At 39.4% G+C, this 20,143-nt stretch overlaps 1 protein-coding gene across 1 annotated transcript in view; it reads left to right on the top strand.

Moving 5' to 3' along the window:
• The window catches only part of syt7a (synaptotagmin VIIa), a 144,293-nt gene that overhangs the window by 88,597 nt on the left and 35,553 nt on the right, over window positions 1–20,143 (top strand). Inside the window, exons 3-6 of the mRNA XM_051689313.1 lie at window positions 904–986; window positions 3,986–4,120; window positions 12,447–12,614; window positions 18,789–19,190. Coding sequence (XP_051545273.1) covers window positions 904–986; window positions 3,986–4,120; window positions 12,447–12,614; window positions 18,789–19,190 — 788 coding nt within the window. The remainder of the gene's footprint in view (window positions 1–903; window positions 987–3,985; window positions 4,121–12,446; window positions 12,615–18,788; window positions 19,191–20,143) is intronic.

Genomic DNA, 20,143 nt, shown 5'->3' with positions numbered 1-20,143 from the left:
AATTTCAGGCCAAATCCACACTAATCTCTTTTCATTTGAAAACTCTGTTTTCAGTTTACTGACATTATTTTTTTCCAAAGAAAGCATTAATAGATCCGTTTTTCGTTGTTCTAGTGTGCCATGACAATCTGTATGAGTTGTTTTCTGTCTACTTTACCAGAGTTTCAACAATCATCTTTCATCTGTGATTCCTGTGTAAATGTGAGTCGCATGATTCGAGTGCAATCTAGTTTTGTCGCATCATGGTGCTCTTGTGCAGTGTAGACCCTGCGGAGGCCTTCGTTACTTTTTAATGGGGAAGATTTTTTCAAATGCATTACATTTGAACAAGTTACACATTAAGTATTTGAAAAAGTTATATTTTGTTAATTCAAAAAGTAAAAAAAGTAAGTTAGCGTTTTACTTCCAAAAGTAATCGGATTACGTTATATTTGTAACACTGGTCTTTGTCTCCTTAAATCCAAAATTAATGTGGGGTTGTGTCACAAACCCCCTCTATCATTTTCTTTATAAGAGCAAAGAGGCGGACAGCCGTGACTTCTATGGAGGGTTTCTACAATGCCACCTACTCCTCAGAAGACACTTTCTGTCATGCTGTCTTTCTGTCTCTCCCACTTGCTCGCTATCTCTGTCTCTGGTAGCCTGTGACGCTGTCGAAAGCTAAATTGGCTATTTCCATGTAAATATGAGGCTTGTGTGTGGTTTAATTACTATGGAGATGACTAAGGACGGACCATGTGATTTGAGCAATCAGAACGAAGCATCAGGGAAGAGGAGAGTGAAAGAGAGAGGCTGGGAGAGGGAAGGAGGAAGAGAGGATAATGGTAGATGTACAAAAGTTGGAGGTGGAGAAGGCCTGGATCAATTAGGAGACTTGGAAATAACCTTTATCTTTTTCATCAGGGGAAGAGGAATAAACCAGGAGTGGAGTCCGTGGGGTCTCCCGATTCAGGAAGAGGAAGAGGAGGAGAGAAAAAAGCCATAAAGTAGGTGCTGGGAAATTCATTTTGTTCTTTGGGTGTTCCTATAGGATCGCTGTGCTTGATGAAAGCTGGACATACAAACTTAACTTTACGATCATAGCAATACTGTTGTTATCTTTATAGACAACCATCACATGGAGTGAATTCACTAAACAGTTGCACCACTTTTGCGCAAATATCTGCATCTTATTCAGATTAACCAGCCAGTGTCTTTAGTAACTGTCATTCTTTTTAGCACAAACACAATTCCTTATTCCAGACATTGTTTACAAAACTCTTTAGCTTTAATTGCCCAAGCAAAGAGAGCTGTTACTGCCCACGGAAAACGATGGTAAATTCCGTAATAAACAGTACTTTTTAAGAGATTTTTAGGTGATGTAGATGCGTGCACTTTTGCCATTTTTACAATATAGAGCTCAACCATTAGGAAGTAAAAATCCCATTTATTTTCTCCATAGGGGAATTGATAATTAACTTGTAAACCTTTTAAGTAGGGCTGTCAATCATGATATGTCGATCAATTAATCAAATTAATTGCACATATAAATATTTGCAGAGAAAGCCCCTCAAAATAACAATAATTCAATATACATATAATGATTAAATAATTATATTTAAATAATTATAACTATTATATATATATATATATATATATATATATATATATATATATATATATATATATATATATATATACTATAAATGTAATTATAAATATTAAGCATTGATAAGACAATCCAAAAAGTGTCTTTAGAAGGCAATATATTGTTTATTTCCATACACAGCAATCCATGCTGCATTTGAATTGGTCACACGTCAATGTACACATGCATCAGATGGATGCTGATAGAGTGTCTCACTTTGGTTGCGTTGCATCAGAAACAGTTTTTAGGTCGCTGTGTCAAGGTAAACATAGTTTAAAACTGTGCGTTGCCTATACAGCTGGAGCTTTGCTTACTGCCCCCTGCTGAAAACAGGTGGTACTTCAAGCTTGAATTGCTCCGATGGTTGGAATATTCCTTATTATGGTCCATGGATATGATTAATTGCATTCTTTTTTTATATGGTTAATCACACTGAATTAACGCATTAAATCGACAGCCCTACTTTAAAGAAAGACCTACCGTGAGCTCTGAGGTTGTTAATTGATATTAATTGATGTTTTTGCTAAAATCAGTCTGCGTTATGTCAACTTCATTTTTTTAAATGCGTTTATTAGCTAAATTTGTGGTGAACAACTACACTACCCATGATCCTGAAGGGAAACGATCCACCAATCGGAGAATCGAAAAAAAACAAAGCATGCCAATGTTGGTCTCCCAACACTCTCAAACTACTTATATACAGTATATTAGAATATATCTGAATATTTTGCAATACACATAAAATATACTATACTGTTTCTATACTTACAGTCAGTAACTTTAAATCCATAGTTTTATATTTTTCCATCGTTAACGTCATTCGAATTTGTGCGGTCAGCACAAATTTTTCGTCCGTGTTTGCGCCATTACCTGATTCGCATATTCTTGAATCTGGTGATAAAATAATGCAGACGGCACATGCAAATAAACTTCGCTATTGGTTGATGCAATTAATTAATAGTGAATTCCCTCACATGTGATTTGAAACAACAGAAAACATTTCAGAAGTAATAAAAATTATGATTCTCATTTAGTATTCACTTACTGAATTAAAAGAGTCTAGACTTGCTGGAAAAAAGACTAAAGTATGAGACCAATTAACTGCATTCATAATGAATGCACCAGTCTTGACTGCTCGCATTTATTCAGAACGCATCCACTCAGAGCTCTCCGAGCAATTCCGGCTCTTTGACTGATAGTGACTTTGAATGCCATGTGTTTCGCTGAAGTGCATGTGTTTGAATGAGATGGGGAATCTGAGGTTACAGAGAGCTTAGTAAATGGATAAGCCATGCACAGATGCATCAATAGCAGGATGGAGTTGCTATTGTTTTCCTCTTCAGATGCTCGCATGCCTTCTAGTTTATGAGATGCCTGTTTCTGGTAAAAAGCTGCTTTGATGTCTCACTTGTGTTTTGTGGTACGTGAAATTGAAGCTGCTGTTTTGGGCTAATGAGAATGCTGAATTTGTAAGCTTGCAGGTGTTTGTGAAATCTGTATTTTTGAGGAAAAACAGGAAAATGAGTTGAGTTCGGTGTTGGATGTGCATATTCAGAGACTGCAAATAGCATTTTTGTCTTTCTGAATAACATAACTTACAATGAATAACTTTCCCCCCAAAACCAGGTTGTGTTCATCCTACATGCATTGTGCCTGCTGACCCCTTGCATCTATTTGACCTCTGACCTCTGCTCTTTAACCTCTGAGATTTCTCGATGTTGTTCTGTTCCATTTGTTGTTCGCTTTTGCTGTTTATCCTTCAAATGTTCATTCTATCCTTCAGCAAAATGGTTGTTAATGGTTTGCCGGTAAAGAAAGCAGTCTATATTTCTTTCCATCCATGTACTGTATGTAATGTGGTTTTGTGTTTGTTGTGGCTATTTGTGTTTACAGTACTGCCCAAACTAATAGTATGGACCCTTACAGCTTATTGCCTCTCTCTTTCTATCCCTCTTTTTTTAATCTTTAATGAAACCTTAATGAATGTACAGGTATAATCTTGCATCTTTCTGCTATGCTGCCTCACGGATTCTTTGGGTTTGTTGTTTATTTCCCTGTTTTCTCATAAAAGCTTCTAAGCACCTCTGAAATCTCCTTCCCAGCTTCTAAAGAATGGCGAATGAAACTTTGCTTTCTCCTCATTGTCAACCACATCCTATCCTATGCTTGTTCTTGCTTCTTCAAAAGAAGAGAGAAGTCCTAAGGAGCATCTGATGTTGGATCCTGGGATCTGGAGACCCATGATGGCCAATGACCAGAGATTTTCTGTGTGTAGATAGCTGGATGGATGGAAGAATGAAATGGATATATAATCCTATGTTCAACTGACATGTATGTGTGTCTCTCTGTGGTCCTCAGCGATCTAGACAGAGACTTTTGGAATAACAATGACAACAGTTCAGTACAGCAGCGCTGGAGTTCATACCCACCCAAGGAGTTTGTACTAAACATTTCCCCTTATGCCCCTTATGGAGATCCACGCCTTACACTCAAGTGAGTCTCTGTTCAGGCTGGTAAGAGACACCACCCCTGAACCCAACGACCCAACCCTAACCCATCCAAACCCACCCTTTCCAACATTACCATACTCTTCCCTACCTCATCCGTCCCCTTCCTGAACTAACCCCAACCCAACCTTATTTCATCCAACCCGAGCTCATCCAAATCCCTTACCAATCTCATCCCAGTTCTATTAACCAGACTTTTGACTCTCTGTATAGAGCACAATCTGACTGACCTATAAAGTGACCAGTGTGTTTTGTTTTTTAAATTTTGTTCACAGACAGTTTTATAAGGGCTGCATGATTGTGACAAAAAAAAAAAAACAAAAAAAAAACAATTGGCAATTGTTTCCCTTATCGATTATTAAATAAAATGTTTATTTGTTAAACTTCATGACATATAGGGCTCTGTTTTCATAAGCGTGCAAAGCACAGCACTACAACCGTGCGCTACTTCTTATCCAATTTTCGGAAGAGCGCTATTCTAAGTAGTTTACACTACTGTGGGTGTAGGTTTGCAAACTGTGGGTGTATTATATGTAAATGAAGTGGTGGAAAGCGCAATTTGCTATTTTCCTGAGAAATAGGTCATATAACATCAGTAAATCAGCTTCACATTGGCCCTCTTAGTAGCAAGACAAAAATAAACTGTTATTTCATTTTTTAATAAATTGTACACAGAAATGGTACAATATTAGCTCCGCACAGAGTTCTGCATTTTCGGGAATGCTCCCATTATAAATTTAGCTGTTGTGTTGCTCATTGACAGTGTATTTACATCTACATTGCAAACAAGCAGCAAAACATGTAACAAATCCAAAATAACCAAATTATCGACTATGCTATTGGGTGTTGTTCTAAAGTTTCTTTTCAAGTGTCAGGCAATGTTTCGTCAGCACTAATTTTCATGGTATAGATAAATAATGGGGGGTTGTACTTGCTTGTTTTGGTTATTGAGGGGGTTACCTCCCCCCATCCCACCCTGAATCTACACGCTTGTATCCAGTATCAACTTCGTTTCCAGGCGGTCTGGTGCAGTCTAACTCCCAGAAATTGCATAAAGCCAACCAATCAGATTAGAACTATTTTTGTTAGCCTTGACATTTTTTGCTACCGTATGCATCTGACAGTCAGTGAATAGTCAGGCTGAGACTAACCTTACCCCAACACAATTTTTACCCAACCCTTCCCTGTTTAATCCCTAACCCTACCTCATCCCAACACAACCCATGCCTAACCATATCCCATCTGAACCCTTACCCAACTTTACATCATAAAAACCATTTTCTCTGGCAGGGCTGTATTGGGGAGGCACCACAAAATTTAATGATACGGCAGTGAGTGCATAATGACAAAATGCTGGTAACCTGGTTCTGATTGCGATGTTATCTTGGGCTATTTACAGACTCATGATTTTCCCATCCAAGATAACAAGATAAATAAAAATGCGTAAAAAGCAAAAGTGCATAACATATGTGCCACTAGTGGCACCAGATGGAATTGAGGCCTGTTTAAGTGGCCTCGACTGGGCCAGACATTACAAAATCAGCACAACCAAGTTTGAAAACGGTTGATGTTTATGATGTTCCATTAATTGCCTCTAGTGACGCATAAATTACACACTTCACCTTTTAAGGGATAGTTTACCCAAAAATGGAAATTCTGTAATTTACTCTCCCTCATGTTGATTCAAACCCGTATGACTTTTGCACACAAAATGAGATGTTGGGCCATGTTCACACTAATATGTTTTAATATTAGTTTCACAATGTTTACAGGTTGGAAACAACATGAGGATGAGAAAATGACAGAATTTAATGTGATGTGAAAAGTCATTATGCAGTTTGTGACATTGTTGCTCTCTAAACTTTGCAGGACTTTAGGGACATTATCAACCTATTTGACAGTGCAGTTCCTTGGCTAATCATAGTAGCAGCAGCCTTGAACACTCGACCAGATGTCTGGCTGCTTCCTGTCAAACATGTTTGTCACCGTGGATTGCTGTTATTTAGTATAGTTTGCTGCTTCTCCAAACCCTTAGGTTAATTCTGCACTCCTTTTCGAATCTATTTTGTTTTTACCAAAAACATGACAGGCAAAAGCGGACTGCTAAATGTCCCTTGCTTCCTACAGCCCTGCCTGTCTTTTCCTACCATACTGTATAACCTTTAACCTTTTGCCTCACCACCCCTTTCCCCCCCATGGGGTGTTACCATGGAAACGGACAACCCTCCAGCTTCAGCTATCCAGTGAACATCAAACAACAACAATAACAGTTGACAATAAAATAAATTTAAAAAAATTACGCTCTTCAATCCTGTTGGTCATTGCTAACCCTCATTTTTGTACTTTCCCATTGAGGGTTGACCGTTACAGTAAGATTGTAGTGTGGTAACCCCCGTTGGCTGTATGTTTGACACGTTGGTATAAAATGTGTTGTTTGCCTTTGTGCTATCTGCTCTTCACCTATCTGCCTTTCTTGGGCTCATTTTAAATGTATCCTTCTAGCATTCCTGGTCCTTCAAGTCTGTATCCACAGCAGTGTCTGCAAGGTAAACCCTCACCTCTTTAATCGAGCCAGGTTTTGCTTTGATCCAGTCCTTTCGGTTATGAAGCCAAATACACAAGGGGAGTTTTCCTTTACCCCTCTAAGGAGAAAGAAATTGTTTATAGACCCCATGAAGTCAAAATTAATGTTTTGTGGTGTTTATTCCCAAATGACGTACTATACACTGTGCCATCTAGAGTATACATTCTCAAATGGAACACTACATGAAAGCATTTCTTGTTTCTCAGATGGAAGTGACATTTCAAATGCACCGAATGTGTTGCAGCTAGCTTTAGCGCATTAGCCAACCTCAGTCCAACAGTTATATCTCAAATAACACATATTCACACAGCATAGAGTGATGGTAAAACAATTAACTCACTTTTGCAAGACGCTGACTTCGCACAAGCTTCACTAGTTGCCACATTCATCATTAATTACAATTGTTTTATCGGGACCAGCATCGCCATGTAATGGCCCCTTCTGTTTCGCACTGGAGGGCAAGCTGTGACCAAGCCCTGATTTACTAAAGGTTTGAGTGTATAAAATACATGCAGTCTTGACCGCACAAGCAAAAAAGATCCAAGCTGATCTACTAACATACAGTGCATCTGGAAAGTATTCACATTACTTCACTTTTTCCACATTTTGTTATGTTACAGCCTTATTCCAAAATGGATTCAATTAATTATTTTCCTCAAAATTCTACAAACAATACCCCATAATGACAACATGAAAGAAGTTTGTTTGAAATCTTTGCAAATTTATTAAAAATAAAAAAACGAGAAAAAAAAATCACATGTACATAAGTATTCACAACCTTTGCTCAATACTTTGTTGAAGCACCTTTGGCACCAATTACAGCCTCAAGTCTTTTGAGTATGATGCTGCAAGCTTGGCACACCTATTTTTGGGCATTTTCTCCCATTCTTCTTTGCAGGACCTCTCAAGCTCCATCAGGTTGGATGGGGAGTGTTGGTGCACAGCCACATTCAGATCTCTCCAGAGATGTTCAATCGGGTTCAAGTCTGGGCTCTGGCTGGGCCACTCAAGGACATTCACAGAGTTGTCCCGGAGCCACTCCGTTATCTTGGCTGTGTGCTTAGGGTCATTGTCCTGTTGGAAGATGAACCTTCGCAGCAGTCTGAGGTCCAGAGCACTCTGGAGCAGGTTTTCATCAAGGATGTCTCTGTACATTGCTGCATTCATCTTTCCCTCGATCCTGACTAGTCTCCCAGTTCCTGCGGCTGAAAAACATCCCCACAGCATGATGCTGCCACCACCATTCTTCACTGTAGGGATGGTATTGGCCAGGTGATGAGTGGTGCCTGGTTTCCTCCAGACATGACGCTTGCCATTCAGGCCATAGAGTTCAATCTTTGATTCTCAAGGTCTGAGAGTCCTTCAGGTGCCTTTTGGCAAACTCCAGGCGGGATGTCATGTGCCTTTTACTGAGGAGTGGCTTCCGTCTGGCCACTCTACCATACAGGCCTGATTGGTGGAGTGCTGCAGAGATGGTTGTTCTTCTGGAAGGTTCTCCTCTCTCCACAGAGAAATGCTGGAGCTCTGTCAGAGTGACCATCGAGTTCTTGGTCACCTCCCTGACTAAGGCCCTTCTCCCCCGATCGCTCAGTTTGGCCGGGCGGCCAGCTCTAGGAAGAGTCCTGGTGGTTCCAAACTTCTTCCGTTTATGGATGATGGAGGCCACTGTGCTCATTGGGACCTTCAATGCTGCAGAAATGTTTCTGTACCCTTCCCCAGATCTGTGCCTCGATACAATCCTGTCTCAGAGGTCTACAGACAATTCCTTGGACTTCATGGCTTGGTTTGTGCTCAGACATGCACTGTTAACTGTGGGACCTTATATAGACAGGGGTGTGCCTTTCCAAATCATGTCCAATCAACTGAATTTACCACAGGTGGACTCCAATCAAGTTGTAGAAACATCTCAAGGATGATCAGTGGAAACAGGATGCACCTGAGCTCAATTTTGAGTGTCATGGCAAAGGCTGTGAATACTTATGTACATGTGATTTTTTTTTTCCATTTTTTATTTTTAATAAATTTGCAATGATTTCAAACAAACTTCTTTCACGTTGTCATTATGGGGTATTGTTTGGAAAATAATGAATTTAATCCATTTTGGAATAAGGCTGTAACATAACAAAATGTGGAAAAAGTGAAGCGTTGTGAATACTTTCCGGATGCACTGTAGTCTTCTGAGGATTGTGGCTTTCAGATGCGCAAAATAGCAGATCTTGCAAGTTTCCCATGTAATGAATATACAATTTAGGGTGCTTTCCCACTTCAGTTGCTTGGTCCGAACTCAGGTTCAATTCCACCCCCTCTCCCTGCCCCCGCTGGTCTCTGTTCACATCATATTATTTGTGTCCAAACCGCGATTTGATTGCATCATCAACATGAGTACAAGCGGCAGCTGTTTACCACTTGAAATAAGTAACAACTCAAGAAGACATCAGCTTCACTGTGTAAAGGGGCTTTCACACTGAAACGGTTTGCATGAATTTTTTTTTATATGAAAGCTGTTTTGCAGACCGGGAAACGGATCGTGGTACCGAACACGAGACTAAATGTATTGGTCAGTAGTCTGAGTTCGGTTGCAATGGAACTGTGGCATGGTTCGCATGAGTGAGTAAGAAACCTGTACTCGGGTCCGCACTTGTTCAGGAAGTAAAATTAATTGGCATGCTTTTTTGCCGATTTTTAGCATGCCATCATCAGTTACACAAAAACTCACACACACATGCACCATGAGTGGCAGGCAAAATAATTGCACACAACCAGCTGTCTCCTAAAAAAAAGACCATTTGCAAGCATCAGATATTGTCGTCTTCTCCTAGACATGCATATCTGCTGAATTATGGCATGCAATGCACAGAGGCGCAAGTGTCGTTCACTGTGGTGTGCATAATAGCACCAAATTAATTTAAAAAAAAAAACACAAATATAGTGACCCACTTTGTGTTCTCCATCATGTGCACATTTGTGATGAGGCAAATTAATGCAAATTAAACTATGATGCTATGACGCACTATAAAATGATGCAAAACAGTGCAGAAGTATGTGATTTGGGATGAAGCTCTTGTCTTTCAGCTTTTAAGCCATCTATAAGCTTGTGTACTCCTAAAAGTTGACAAAGCTCACTTTTAGCAGATATACACTTTTAAAATGTACAGTCTTTCTCTTATGGGAAAATGGACCAAAAATATTGATGACTTGTGTTGCACTATACAGTTTTTTTGTAACTTTTCTAGAGGTTCAAATTACCTCTAGAATGAGAATGTCCTTACCTGCAGCCGACAAGTAGCAACTAATAGTTCATGGCTGTGACATTACTTAACTGAAGAATATTTGCTTTTAAACACAAAAGGGAACAAGCCCATCGATATGTTCTCGCCAAACTTTGTTTCAATAGGAAATACGGCAACACAGGACAGTTAATTGTGCTTGTCAAGCCATTCCATGGGGTCTTTAAACACTTTTGTCCATCAAATCCAACACATTGGCTTTCGGTCCAGAAGTACAGAGGGATCCAGATGGACTGGCCTGTCTAGAAAATTAAAAATGAAATAAACATGTTAGCCGCGGTGGCTCAGGTGATTCAATTTTCTTCTCTCTCAAATGAGCACACCGATCAGTCTAGAGGCCAGTGGTCTTTAATAGTGTCCTCGTGGGGCTATCAAACCTGTCAGATTAAAAAGATGCGGGGTATATGCAGACTGCTGCCCGATAAGCTCTCCTATTTCAGACGAAAGCCGTAGATTACAGCAAAACCGATGGTGAAAGCAAACTATTGATTTGCTGTGTCTCTTGCAACAGACAGTTTTTGTTGCACATGTAGCAAAGTCAGAATACAAAACCATTGAAGTGTTTGCAGTATTTAACCTTTAATTAGACTATATAACCTCAACTCCAGCACTAGAGGCAGAGTTGAAAGGGATGTTTTGTAAGAGAATATATGTGTCCATGACAGATCTTCATAGTGTGCTGGATTGCAAGCCCGATCAATTTAGGTTGCCTTTATTTAGTCTGATTGTTTATTCCTGTGTGACATTTGTTCTTCACAAGTTAAAGGAATAGTTCACCCCAAAATAAAACACTTACTCACCGGCATGTTTTTCAGCCCCAGTACTATTTTCTTTCTTCCATGAAACACAAAATGAGATCTTGAGCAGAATGTAGCTCTAAACTCTTATAGTAGCCACATTTTTTGAACTCTTCATGTGACACACAAGAACCAATATTTTTGGCCGTTGATGATGTCAAATCTGGCACGACACATCCTAAGATGTAAGTTTTGGATTTGAACACAAGCACAATTGAGATTTCAGAGCTTTGGCAAAGGGAAAAATTATCATAACAAATTAAATTTTGGTCTGTTAAGCTATTCTGAAGCTATTATATGGCTTCAGAAGGCTTGAAATACAATACACGAGTTTTGCCCTCTACTTTAATGGTTCTTTATTGTGCATTTTGTCCTTTTTTGAGCTTAGAAGGATGAATCACAATTCACTTTCATTGTATAGAAAAAGAAGCTCGGACATTCTGCCTAACACCTCCTTTTGTGTTTCATGGAAGAGAGAGGTTGGAATGACATGAGGGTGAGTAAAAAATTTTTGGGTTACTCCACCCCAACCTGCCATGATATTTTTTCCTTATGAAGTCTTGAAGTGGAGAGGTCAAATGAGAACACATTTTCTCACCTGGTTTGGTGCCAATCTGCGGCTGCCAGTCTCATTACGTCAAAGCCTTTTTTTTTGCTGTTATTTTGTTGTGTTCTTGTTGTATTGTGAGTGTTTGAACCCTGCAGCTGTGTTACTTGAATCCCTTGACAACTGCATGATGACTTTCACAAGGTTTGCAAACTGGTGACCGATTACACTATTAAGTATTGATAATATTTTTTTTTTTTAAATAATTCTTTTCAAATATTTCATGTGTATATATGAGATCTTAAACATATTTTTGGGTGTCTGTAACGTAAAGCATGTCATAAAATATCATTGGGGTGCCAATGTGGCTATTTTAAGCATCATTCTTGTTGTAAATCCATTTTTATGTAAACTAAGCTGAGAATACGTCACCTACTGAGAGGAGTTTTAGAGCAGTACCTGATAAAAACCACACTGTTTCCTGCCAAAGAAAACAGGCTCTGGTAGGCCCCCTAGAGGCTAAGCTGCACTTTTGTTGTATTACCAGAAAAGTCAAGCTATTCTAAGAGCTTTACAGCAAAAAAAAATGCACTGCATTTTAAAACCCCCAGGGCACAGGACATTCTGTTGTTGTTCATGCATATTATGTAGTCACAGGACACGTCTAGACACTGACGGACCCAACCTACTGACCTTTTCCCACTGTACATGAACAAGCAGGGTTCCCACAGTCGTGGAAAACCTAGATATATTAGGGAATTTTAAAGTTTTGTTTTCAGGCCTGGAAAAGTTTTATAAATTATAGAGCAAGATTGATCTTATAAATTAAAGTATACTTCAGTTTTGGTTGTGTTTATTATAATATCTGTTCAGTAAATAGCTATTTAACTGAAAAGATCATGGAAATTAATTGGTCAAAAAGTGTGGGAACCCTGTACTAAACACGCTTGGTTTGCCTGTTTAAACACACAAACGAACAGACTAATTGGATAAATATTATTTATCCAAACCTGTAACCATTTCTTTTCTCCCAATGTTTGTCCTCTCTTTCATTCTTTCTTTCTCCCACTGCTTTCTTTCTGTCCCGACCTGGTCAGTGGGGCAGTGCCCGGGGGCCAGAAAGGGGCAATGGGGGGTGGATTGGGGGACGGAGGGGGGCCGTCGCGCAGTGACAGCATGAGGAGCATGGTGACGGGGAGCATTAAAGCCGGCAGGTGGCAGACAGTACAAAGCCGCCTACATTCAGGAGACTTCAAGAACGGCAAGTGAGTCAAACCCACAGGGGACATAAAAGAGCGATCGAGAGAGCTGTGTGTGTATGAGATTTTTAAGAAAGTTAAAAATGACTTTGTGTGGGTCTGTGATTTGCAGAGATTTCAGGCCGCCCTGCTGTCTATTAATAGCACGAGTCTTAACACCGACTCACTTAGTAACTCACAATAGCTCATTTTAGACCATTATAAAACATAAAAGCCACAGTAATGACTCAAAAGGCTGCATAACTGTGGATATTATGCACCTGATTCATCCGATAAATATAATACATAAGGGATAGTCTACAGTCATCCCGTCACTATTGTTAAATAACCCCTAATAGGGTTTTGTATCACCATAAAGGGGTTTATTTTGTTATAATGACCATTGACTGTACATTACCTGTTTATTACAGGGCTACTTGGCAAATAAATCAATAAATGGACAAACTGATTTAAGTTTAAAGTCAATATGAAATCAAAGTTTATCCTATTAATTTTCTCAGGCTACACATTATATGTTTGTCACACTATTTAACAAATAAGATGTTTTCCAACGACAAATGCCATGCTTTTAAAGGCATAGTTTGGTCCAAAAATGAAAATGAAGACATTTACTCACCCTCATGATGTTCCAAACCCGTAAGACTTTCTTTCTTGGAGCACAAAAGGAAATGCACAGTGTTAGCCACAGTCACTATTCACTTTCTTTGCATATTTTGTTTCATACAATAAAAGTAAATGGTGACTAACATTCAGCCTAACATCTACTTCTGTGTTCCACACAATACAGAAAGTTCCATGAGTTTGGAAAAACTTCAGGGTGAGTACATGATGAGAGAAATTTCATGTTTGGTTGAACCGTCCGTTTAAGGAGAGAACAGCATTTCAGACAGTTATTTTCATAATAGATTTTTCAAAAGCGTCTGCTCATGGTTAAAGTTTAATAGAAGTAATTTCAGAGACATGAGAGATTGCTGGAGGATATTAAACAAATGTCCATCCTAATCAACGGCGGGTGAATGAGTGTAGCACAAAATATTCATACATTAAACGTCCCATAAATGTGCTTAATATTTTAGGGAACTGTAATGTGTATTTGTCAGTTGTGTTACGCAGAACATCCGTGTGTTCAAGTTGGGTTAGTTTTAAGAGAAAAGACAAAACCAGGTTTGTTTTTTCAGTGTAAAGTAACAAAACAGCTCTATATAAACAAAGATTTCAAAACCTGACTTGCTGCGTTCCATCTAAAGTCAGATGTGGGATATTACTACTTGGTATGTCTGACTTTTAATAATGAAGGCATTCCATTCCCTGATACTCAGAAGATGAAATTGCAATGCTAGTATTTGTTTTGCTGATGTCCAGTTGTTACCAAATACATATAAATGTATGCTATGCTTTGCTTGCATAAAAAGCTAATTTATCGTGTTTTACACACCGGTCTCTCCAAAAAGGTTTTATAATCATGTAGGAACACTGATTCATCCATGAATTTCTTTAGCTTAATACTTAAAGGGATAGTTCGCCCAAACATGAAAATTCTGTCATCAATTATTCACCCTCATGTTGTTCCAAACCTTTATGACTTTCTTTCCTCTGTGGAGCTCTACCTCTCAAACGTACAAATAGTTGGCATAAATTTCGTTCACATACTAGAGATATCCATGCAGTCGTCTTGCTACACTCAAGCGGTTAATATGTCTGTTTGTCGTTGCTTTTTCGGAGATCTAAACACTTTAATTTCCATTAGTTCCAGGCATCCAGTGAGCATCCAGCCACCGAACAACATGGTCCACATTTTAATAATGGCATTTTATGACAATCGTATTAACGTTGGTAACGTTAATCATGTTAAAGTTACTGAATGAAGCGCCTCCCACTGTTGTTTTAAATGAGGGTACATTCCATCCAGAAGTGATGAACCCTATGTCATATTACCTTCGAAGACTTTACCATCCACTGTGAGAGCTTTGAAAGTCTAAAAGGTGTGGGGCTCAAAAATATGGGTCATGGGGCTCATCATTATGAGTTTGCGTCTGGCAGGAAATGTTCAAGGAACAAAAAGATGTCACTTCCTTAAACTGTATTGAAATGGTCTGTACAGTCAAAGTGAAACTCAGTTCGTAACTTATTTTACTTCAGTAATCTTACGTTTCCAGAATATACAAAAAGAAAAAGCAATGTATGGCGGTCTTGGTTTTATCCATTGGGAGTCAATTGGATTGTGAAAAGTGGGTGTTACCAGAATGAAACCAGCTGTTTGGAGCAAAGTCATTAAAAAGTAAGTGATTCGTGACATCATCCAATAAGGCAAGTTGTTTCAGAAGCGGAGTAAGTTATAATATATTACAAAGACAAACCTTTATTCTTTGGAATAATATGCACTGATGAATCATGCACAATAAGACCAAGAATTTGCAGATATACCTCAAAAACCTTTTATCATATTTGATACATGGATTTCAATGGCCGTTTTCAATAAAATAATATTCAAATTTTTAACCAAGCACAAGTTGCTCATATTCAGCAAATACTCGTTTTAAAATATCAGTAACAATATAATCATTACTGTCACTTTGACTTTATTAAAATCAGCAAAGATTTCACATAAAAAACACGTGTGCATGCAATCCAAAAGCGGACGTTTTTAGAAAGTTTTTACAAATATTTTTCCATCAAGAAAGGCCTGGAAACTTGCACCAAGTGGCAGCAGACATCTAGTACATTGCAGACAACAGGAGTTCTAACGGCCGTTAGAAAATAGCATATCAAATTTGATACAGGCGGCGCTATAGAGTTAATTCTCCATATGTTGTTGCAAAGTGTTTAATAACAAAGAAAGCACTCCAAGTAACAATAGCATAATCAAACAGAAATATATTTTCACTAATTTTAACCGATGAGTCCGCTGCCATATTAGTTCTTTTTACATGATTTCACGACTCTCAAATCACGACTTTCATAGAATTCCGAGTTTACAACTTGTAAACTTCAAAGAGATCTACGGACACATGAACACTTTTTACAAGTCGGAATCTTATAATTACAGGAATTTTCTCCTATCCCAGCTTAATACGCAGAGAAAACGATAAATATTTTGATCCCCCTGAAAAGTGTAAACAATGGCTTTGTGGCTCTGCAAAAATTCTGACCTTTTACCTTTAAGAAAGTACTTAGGGTCAATTTTGATTTCATGTTGACTAAAACAGTACCAATTAACAAGACACTGGTAAACAATCAGGGAGGGAAAAAATAAACAAAGACATGACATGTACAAGCAACCAAACTTCCAAATAAAAGACATGACATAACCGAACAAAATAACCAAACTGTAAAACCGATCCTGTATCTGTGTGTAGACTTGAATGGAAGACATCCTAACGGGTGTCGTGCATACAAACACACAAGAGGCTCGATTTAAGCTTTGTTCACACCCCCAGCTAACACCTTCTTTCCTCCACCACCTCACATATTCTCTCTCGGTCTCACATCTCTCTTCTCACACTCCATCCATGCCACCAGTCCTTGTTCTTCTCTCTCTCTTTCTCTCTCTCAGCACCCCCTCCGTTTTTCTTCGTCAGTAATTGGATTCTATTTTCAGACAGCTATATGTGTCTGTCTCTTGTGTTTGTCTCACACCCCTTTTTTAATGTCTCTTTCTGTCTCTCGCTTTCATGCCTATATCTAACATTCTCCTCCATGCTTGTTCATGCCTCCTGGTGTTAGTCATGCAACTTCCTGATGCCCTTAACTAGCAACCAGTTGTGCCAGTGCTAGCTCAGCTCATTAAAGTCAACATAAAACAAAAACTGATCACATTTAATTTCTTAATAGACATTCCTGGTCTTATTGTGCATGATTATTCTAAAGGGGAAAAAGGTGTGTTCTTTCATAAAATGTAAAAACTTGCTCCGCCTCTTAAACGTCTTTCTTTTTCAGCTGATCTGGTTCTATTTCACTCCAAAATCAAAAGAAACAAATAAGAAATTATATTTTGCATATTTTTATGACCATTAAGATTTTTTACATTGTGAAATTATTTTCATGACATTTTACACTCCAATTCTCGTTGCCGCAGCTTAAAAAGATGATATATTATTAAAATTAAAGGAATATTCCAGGTTCATTACAAGTTAAGCTCAATCGACAGCATTTGTGGCATAATGTTGATTACTTCAAAACTTCATTTTGACTTGTTCCTCCCTTTCTTTAAAAAAGCAAAAATCTGGGTTACAGTGAAGCACTTACAATGGAAGTCAATGGGGCCAATTATTTAATGTTAAAATACTCACTTTTTCACAAGTATAACCACAAGACATAAAGGATATGCATATAAACATGATTTTAGTGTGATAAAATCACTTACTAATCTTTTCTGCATAAAGTTATAGTAATGTCAACAAATCCTAAAACCCCAAAACGACTGAAAACGAGACCATTTAAACAACTTTACAGCAAAAATAATTCATGAGATTTAACAGAGGAATTAATGTAAGTGGTTTTATAAAATTATAAGCTTCAAATTTCTGTGCTTAAACCCTCCAAAAATTGGCCACATTCACTTCCATTGTAAGTGCCTCACTGTAACCCAGATATTTGCTTATTTAAAGAAAAGGAGGGACAAGTCGAAATTAATGTTTGTGGCAATCAACATTATGCCACAAATGCTGTCGATTGAGCTTAACTTGTATTGAATTGAAGGCTTCATTCTCTTGATGCAAAATATAATTACATTGTTGTATTGATTTGGGGTTAAATATGACCAGAATATTTTCCCTTGAAAGGTTTCGTGAGAATCACCCATGTCCGTGCGGCCTATAGCCAACAGCCAAAAACACTCACTTTTCACAATCCTATCGATTCCTGATCAATGAAATCAAGCCCTGCCCTACAATTATTATTTTTCTAATTGAATATCCTATTCAACTGAAATCTGTCACATTACTAAAGTAAAAAGTGTTGTGATTGGCATTTCATGTGTTGACTTAAACGTCAGGATTTGAGCAAAATGATGTAATTAAACTTATTTTTTGAAATGCTACTCTAAATAATGACTTATTAAAAATGTTTACTCACACTGGCCTTCTGGGATCCGACAAGCTTAAAAGGTTTAAGAATATCAGGGGAAATGTTTACTGGTGTGAGTCATGCTAGCAGCTCAGGCAAAACTCAAGATGAAGTTTCAGAGGTGGATTTGACACAGTTTTGAGATCAGGAGGAGCGAAACAAGGCTAATGAGAGAGAAAGATGTAATTGCGAAGGGAGGGAGGGGAGGATAAAAGAATGACGGATGAAGACGACGTACTTGGTTGGCTGTTGAAGGAACACAGGGGGCCGTGGTATCACTTAAAGGCAAGCAAAGTTAAGACACAAAAGAACGGAGAGGGATGAGTAGACGAATGTAGAATCGAAGGACACTCGAGAGATGGGAGGCTCTCAGCAGACCAAAAAACAGTCTCCTGGAAGAACCAGTGGCGGACGACTTAAGCCACACACACCGCGTCGTTCTAGTCGTTCTGGACACACGTCGCGATCCAGTCAGTCACGCACAGCGGCAGGCAGCAAACACGCCTCCCAGGCACACACGCACGCTCACCGCTCGCCGTCCGCGCAAGGCAGTCTCGCTCGGACTGTGAATGGATACGCACATCTGCAGACGCATACAGACCAGGGCGGCCACAGTGTCTTCTGCTACCTGTGTTACGGTGGCTACTGTCTTTGTCTGATGCTTGTCTCCTTTTTTCTGCTTCTCCTCCTCTCCCCGCCCACATCTCGTCCGGCTCCGCCTGTTTCCCCTCCCCCTTCCCCTTCTCCATCTGACGATATCCTTTTCAATGATTTCTTTCCGTTGTCCTGTTCATCTCTGGCTGTTCCATTCTGCCCCCATCCGTCTTTGAATCTCACCTCCTCTTCCTCTCAATTTTCGCCTCTCCTCTTCTCAACCAATTCTCTCTTTTCTTTCAACTTGTCCTCGCCTCTGCCTCCATGCCCTTCTCCATCTCCTACACCTTCTCCTCCCTCATCCAAATCTTCCTCCAAACACTCTCCTCGCCATTCCTCTACCTCGCCACGCCCTTTTGTTCTGGTCCCGCCTTCGCTACTCCTACTCCCTCGCCCCTCCCTCTGTCACTCTCACCCATCCTCTTCTCGCTCCCTGCCTACCCTCCTGCTCTGCCCGCAAAGTTTGGCCGACCACGGCCTCTCCTCGACCGCGACCATGGACCATTTCCCTTCCTCGGGGCTGATGGCGCGGCCCCGGACATTGCTACGCCAGCAGAGCCTCCAGCAGCCATTGATCCATGCTCCAGCTCCAAATTTGGCCAGCAGACCGCCCATCTCCCAGAGTTTGGGTCAGCTGCACACCCAGCCAGGGAATAGTGCGGAAGGGGGTGGGGGCGCTGGGCCAGGGGGCGGGGCTGGGGGCGGAGCTGGCTCACGCACTTCCAGGGGCAGTCCGGCAGGTGGAGGAGCTTCACGCTATAGGTCGGGAGGTGCCGGGGCACGGGCCATAAGAGGGAACCCTGGCAGCGTGGATCACATGATGGGTCAGGTGAAGAAACGAGGCCTGGACGTGAAATCCTTCCTGTAAGTCACTTCCTGTGTGGGGTATAGTTTGTCTATTTTTGCTTGTTTTTTAATATTAACGAGGGACGAGTCGAAATACATTTTTGTGGTAATCAACATTATGCCACAAATGCTGTTGATTGAGGTTAACTTGTGCTTACTTTAGTTTACCCCAAAATTCTGCTATCGTTTACTCTCCCCTCATGTCGCACCAAACCTGTATGACTTTCTTTTTCTGTGAAATATAAAATGAGAAGTTTAATGTAACCCTGACGTTGCTTACTTCCATCAGTTAAAGTGTACAGTGACTATGGTGTGTCAAACTCCAAAAATGACAAAAGATGTGACATCATAATATCATAAAAGTAGTTTGTTTGACTCATGCGCTATATTCCAAATCTTCTTAAGCTACATGATAGATCTGTGTGAGGTACAGGCCAAAATTTAAGTCGCTGTTCACTAAAGATCTTCCTGTCTGCTTTAAAGAAATGTTCCATTAAAATACAGAGAGTTTCAAAAGTATAGCTACTAGACGCAAACATTATTTATGTTTACATGATTTTGTGTTATAATATTGAATATAACTTTACACAGAAATGGTTAGTAAGCGATATATTACACTAAAAACATGTTAATGTATAATATTTACAACTTGTAAAGCTATGGCTATCCTTGAAACTTGTGTATTTTAATGTTAATGTACTGGCCCAATTCACTTCAATTGTAAGTATTGTCTGGAAAAGAGCAACGTCAAGTCAACAATCATGAGTTACACCAAAGAAAGAAGGTCATGCGGTTTGTAACATCTTGCAAATGATGACATAATTTTCATTTTAGGGTAAACTATTGCTTTAAGTGCCTCCAAAAGCATTTAAATCTATGCATTATTAGTGAAATATCTCAAGTTGCACAGGCCCAGTATCGCATCTTTCTCCTATTTCTGAACACTAGCCCAGCCATTTCAGTCCATGCTA

The sequence above is a fragment of the Myxocyprinus asiaticus genome, chromosome 46, assembly GCF_019703515.2.
Source record: "Myxocyprinus asiaticus isolate MX2 ecotype Aquarium Trade chromosome 46, UBuf_Myxa_2, whole genome shotgun sequence".
NCBI lineage: Eukaryota > Metazoa > Chordata > Actinopteri > Cypriniformes > Catostomidae > Myxocyprinus > Myxocyprinus asiaticus.
The sequence above is the reverse complement of the archived record's forward strand: the minus strand, read 5'-3'. Positions and strand labels throughout refer to the sequence as shown.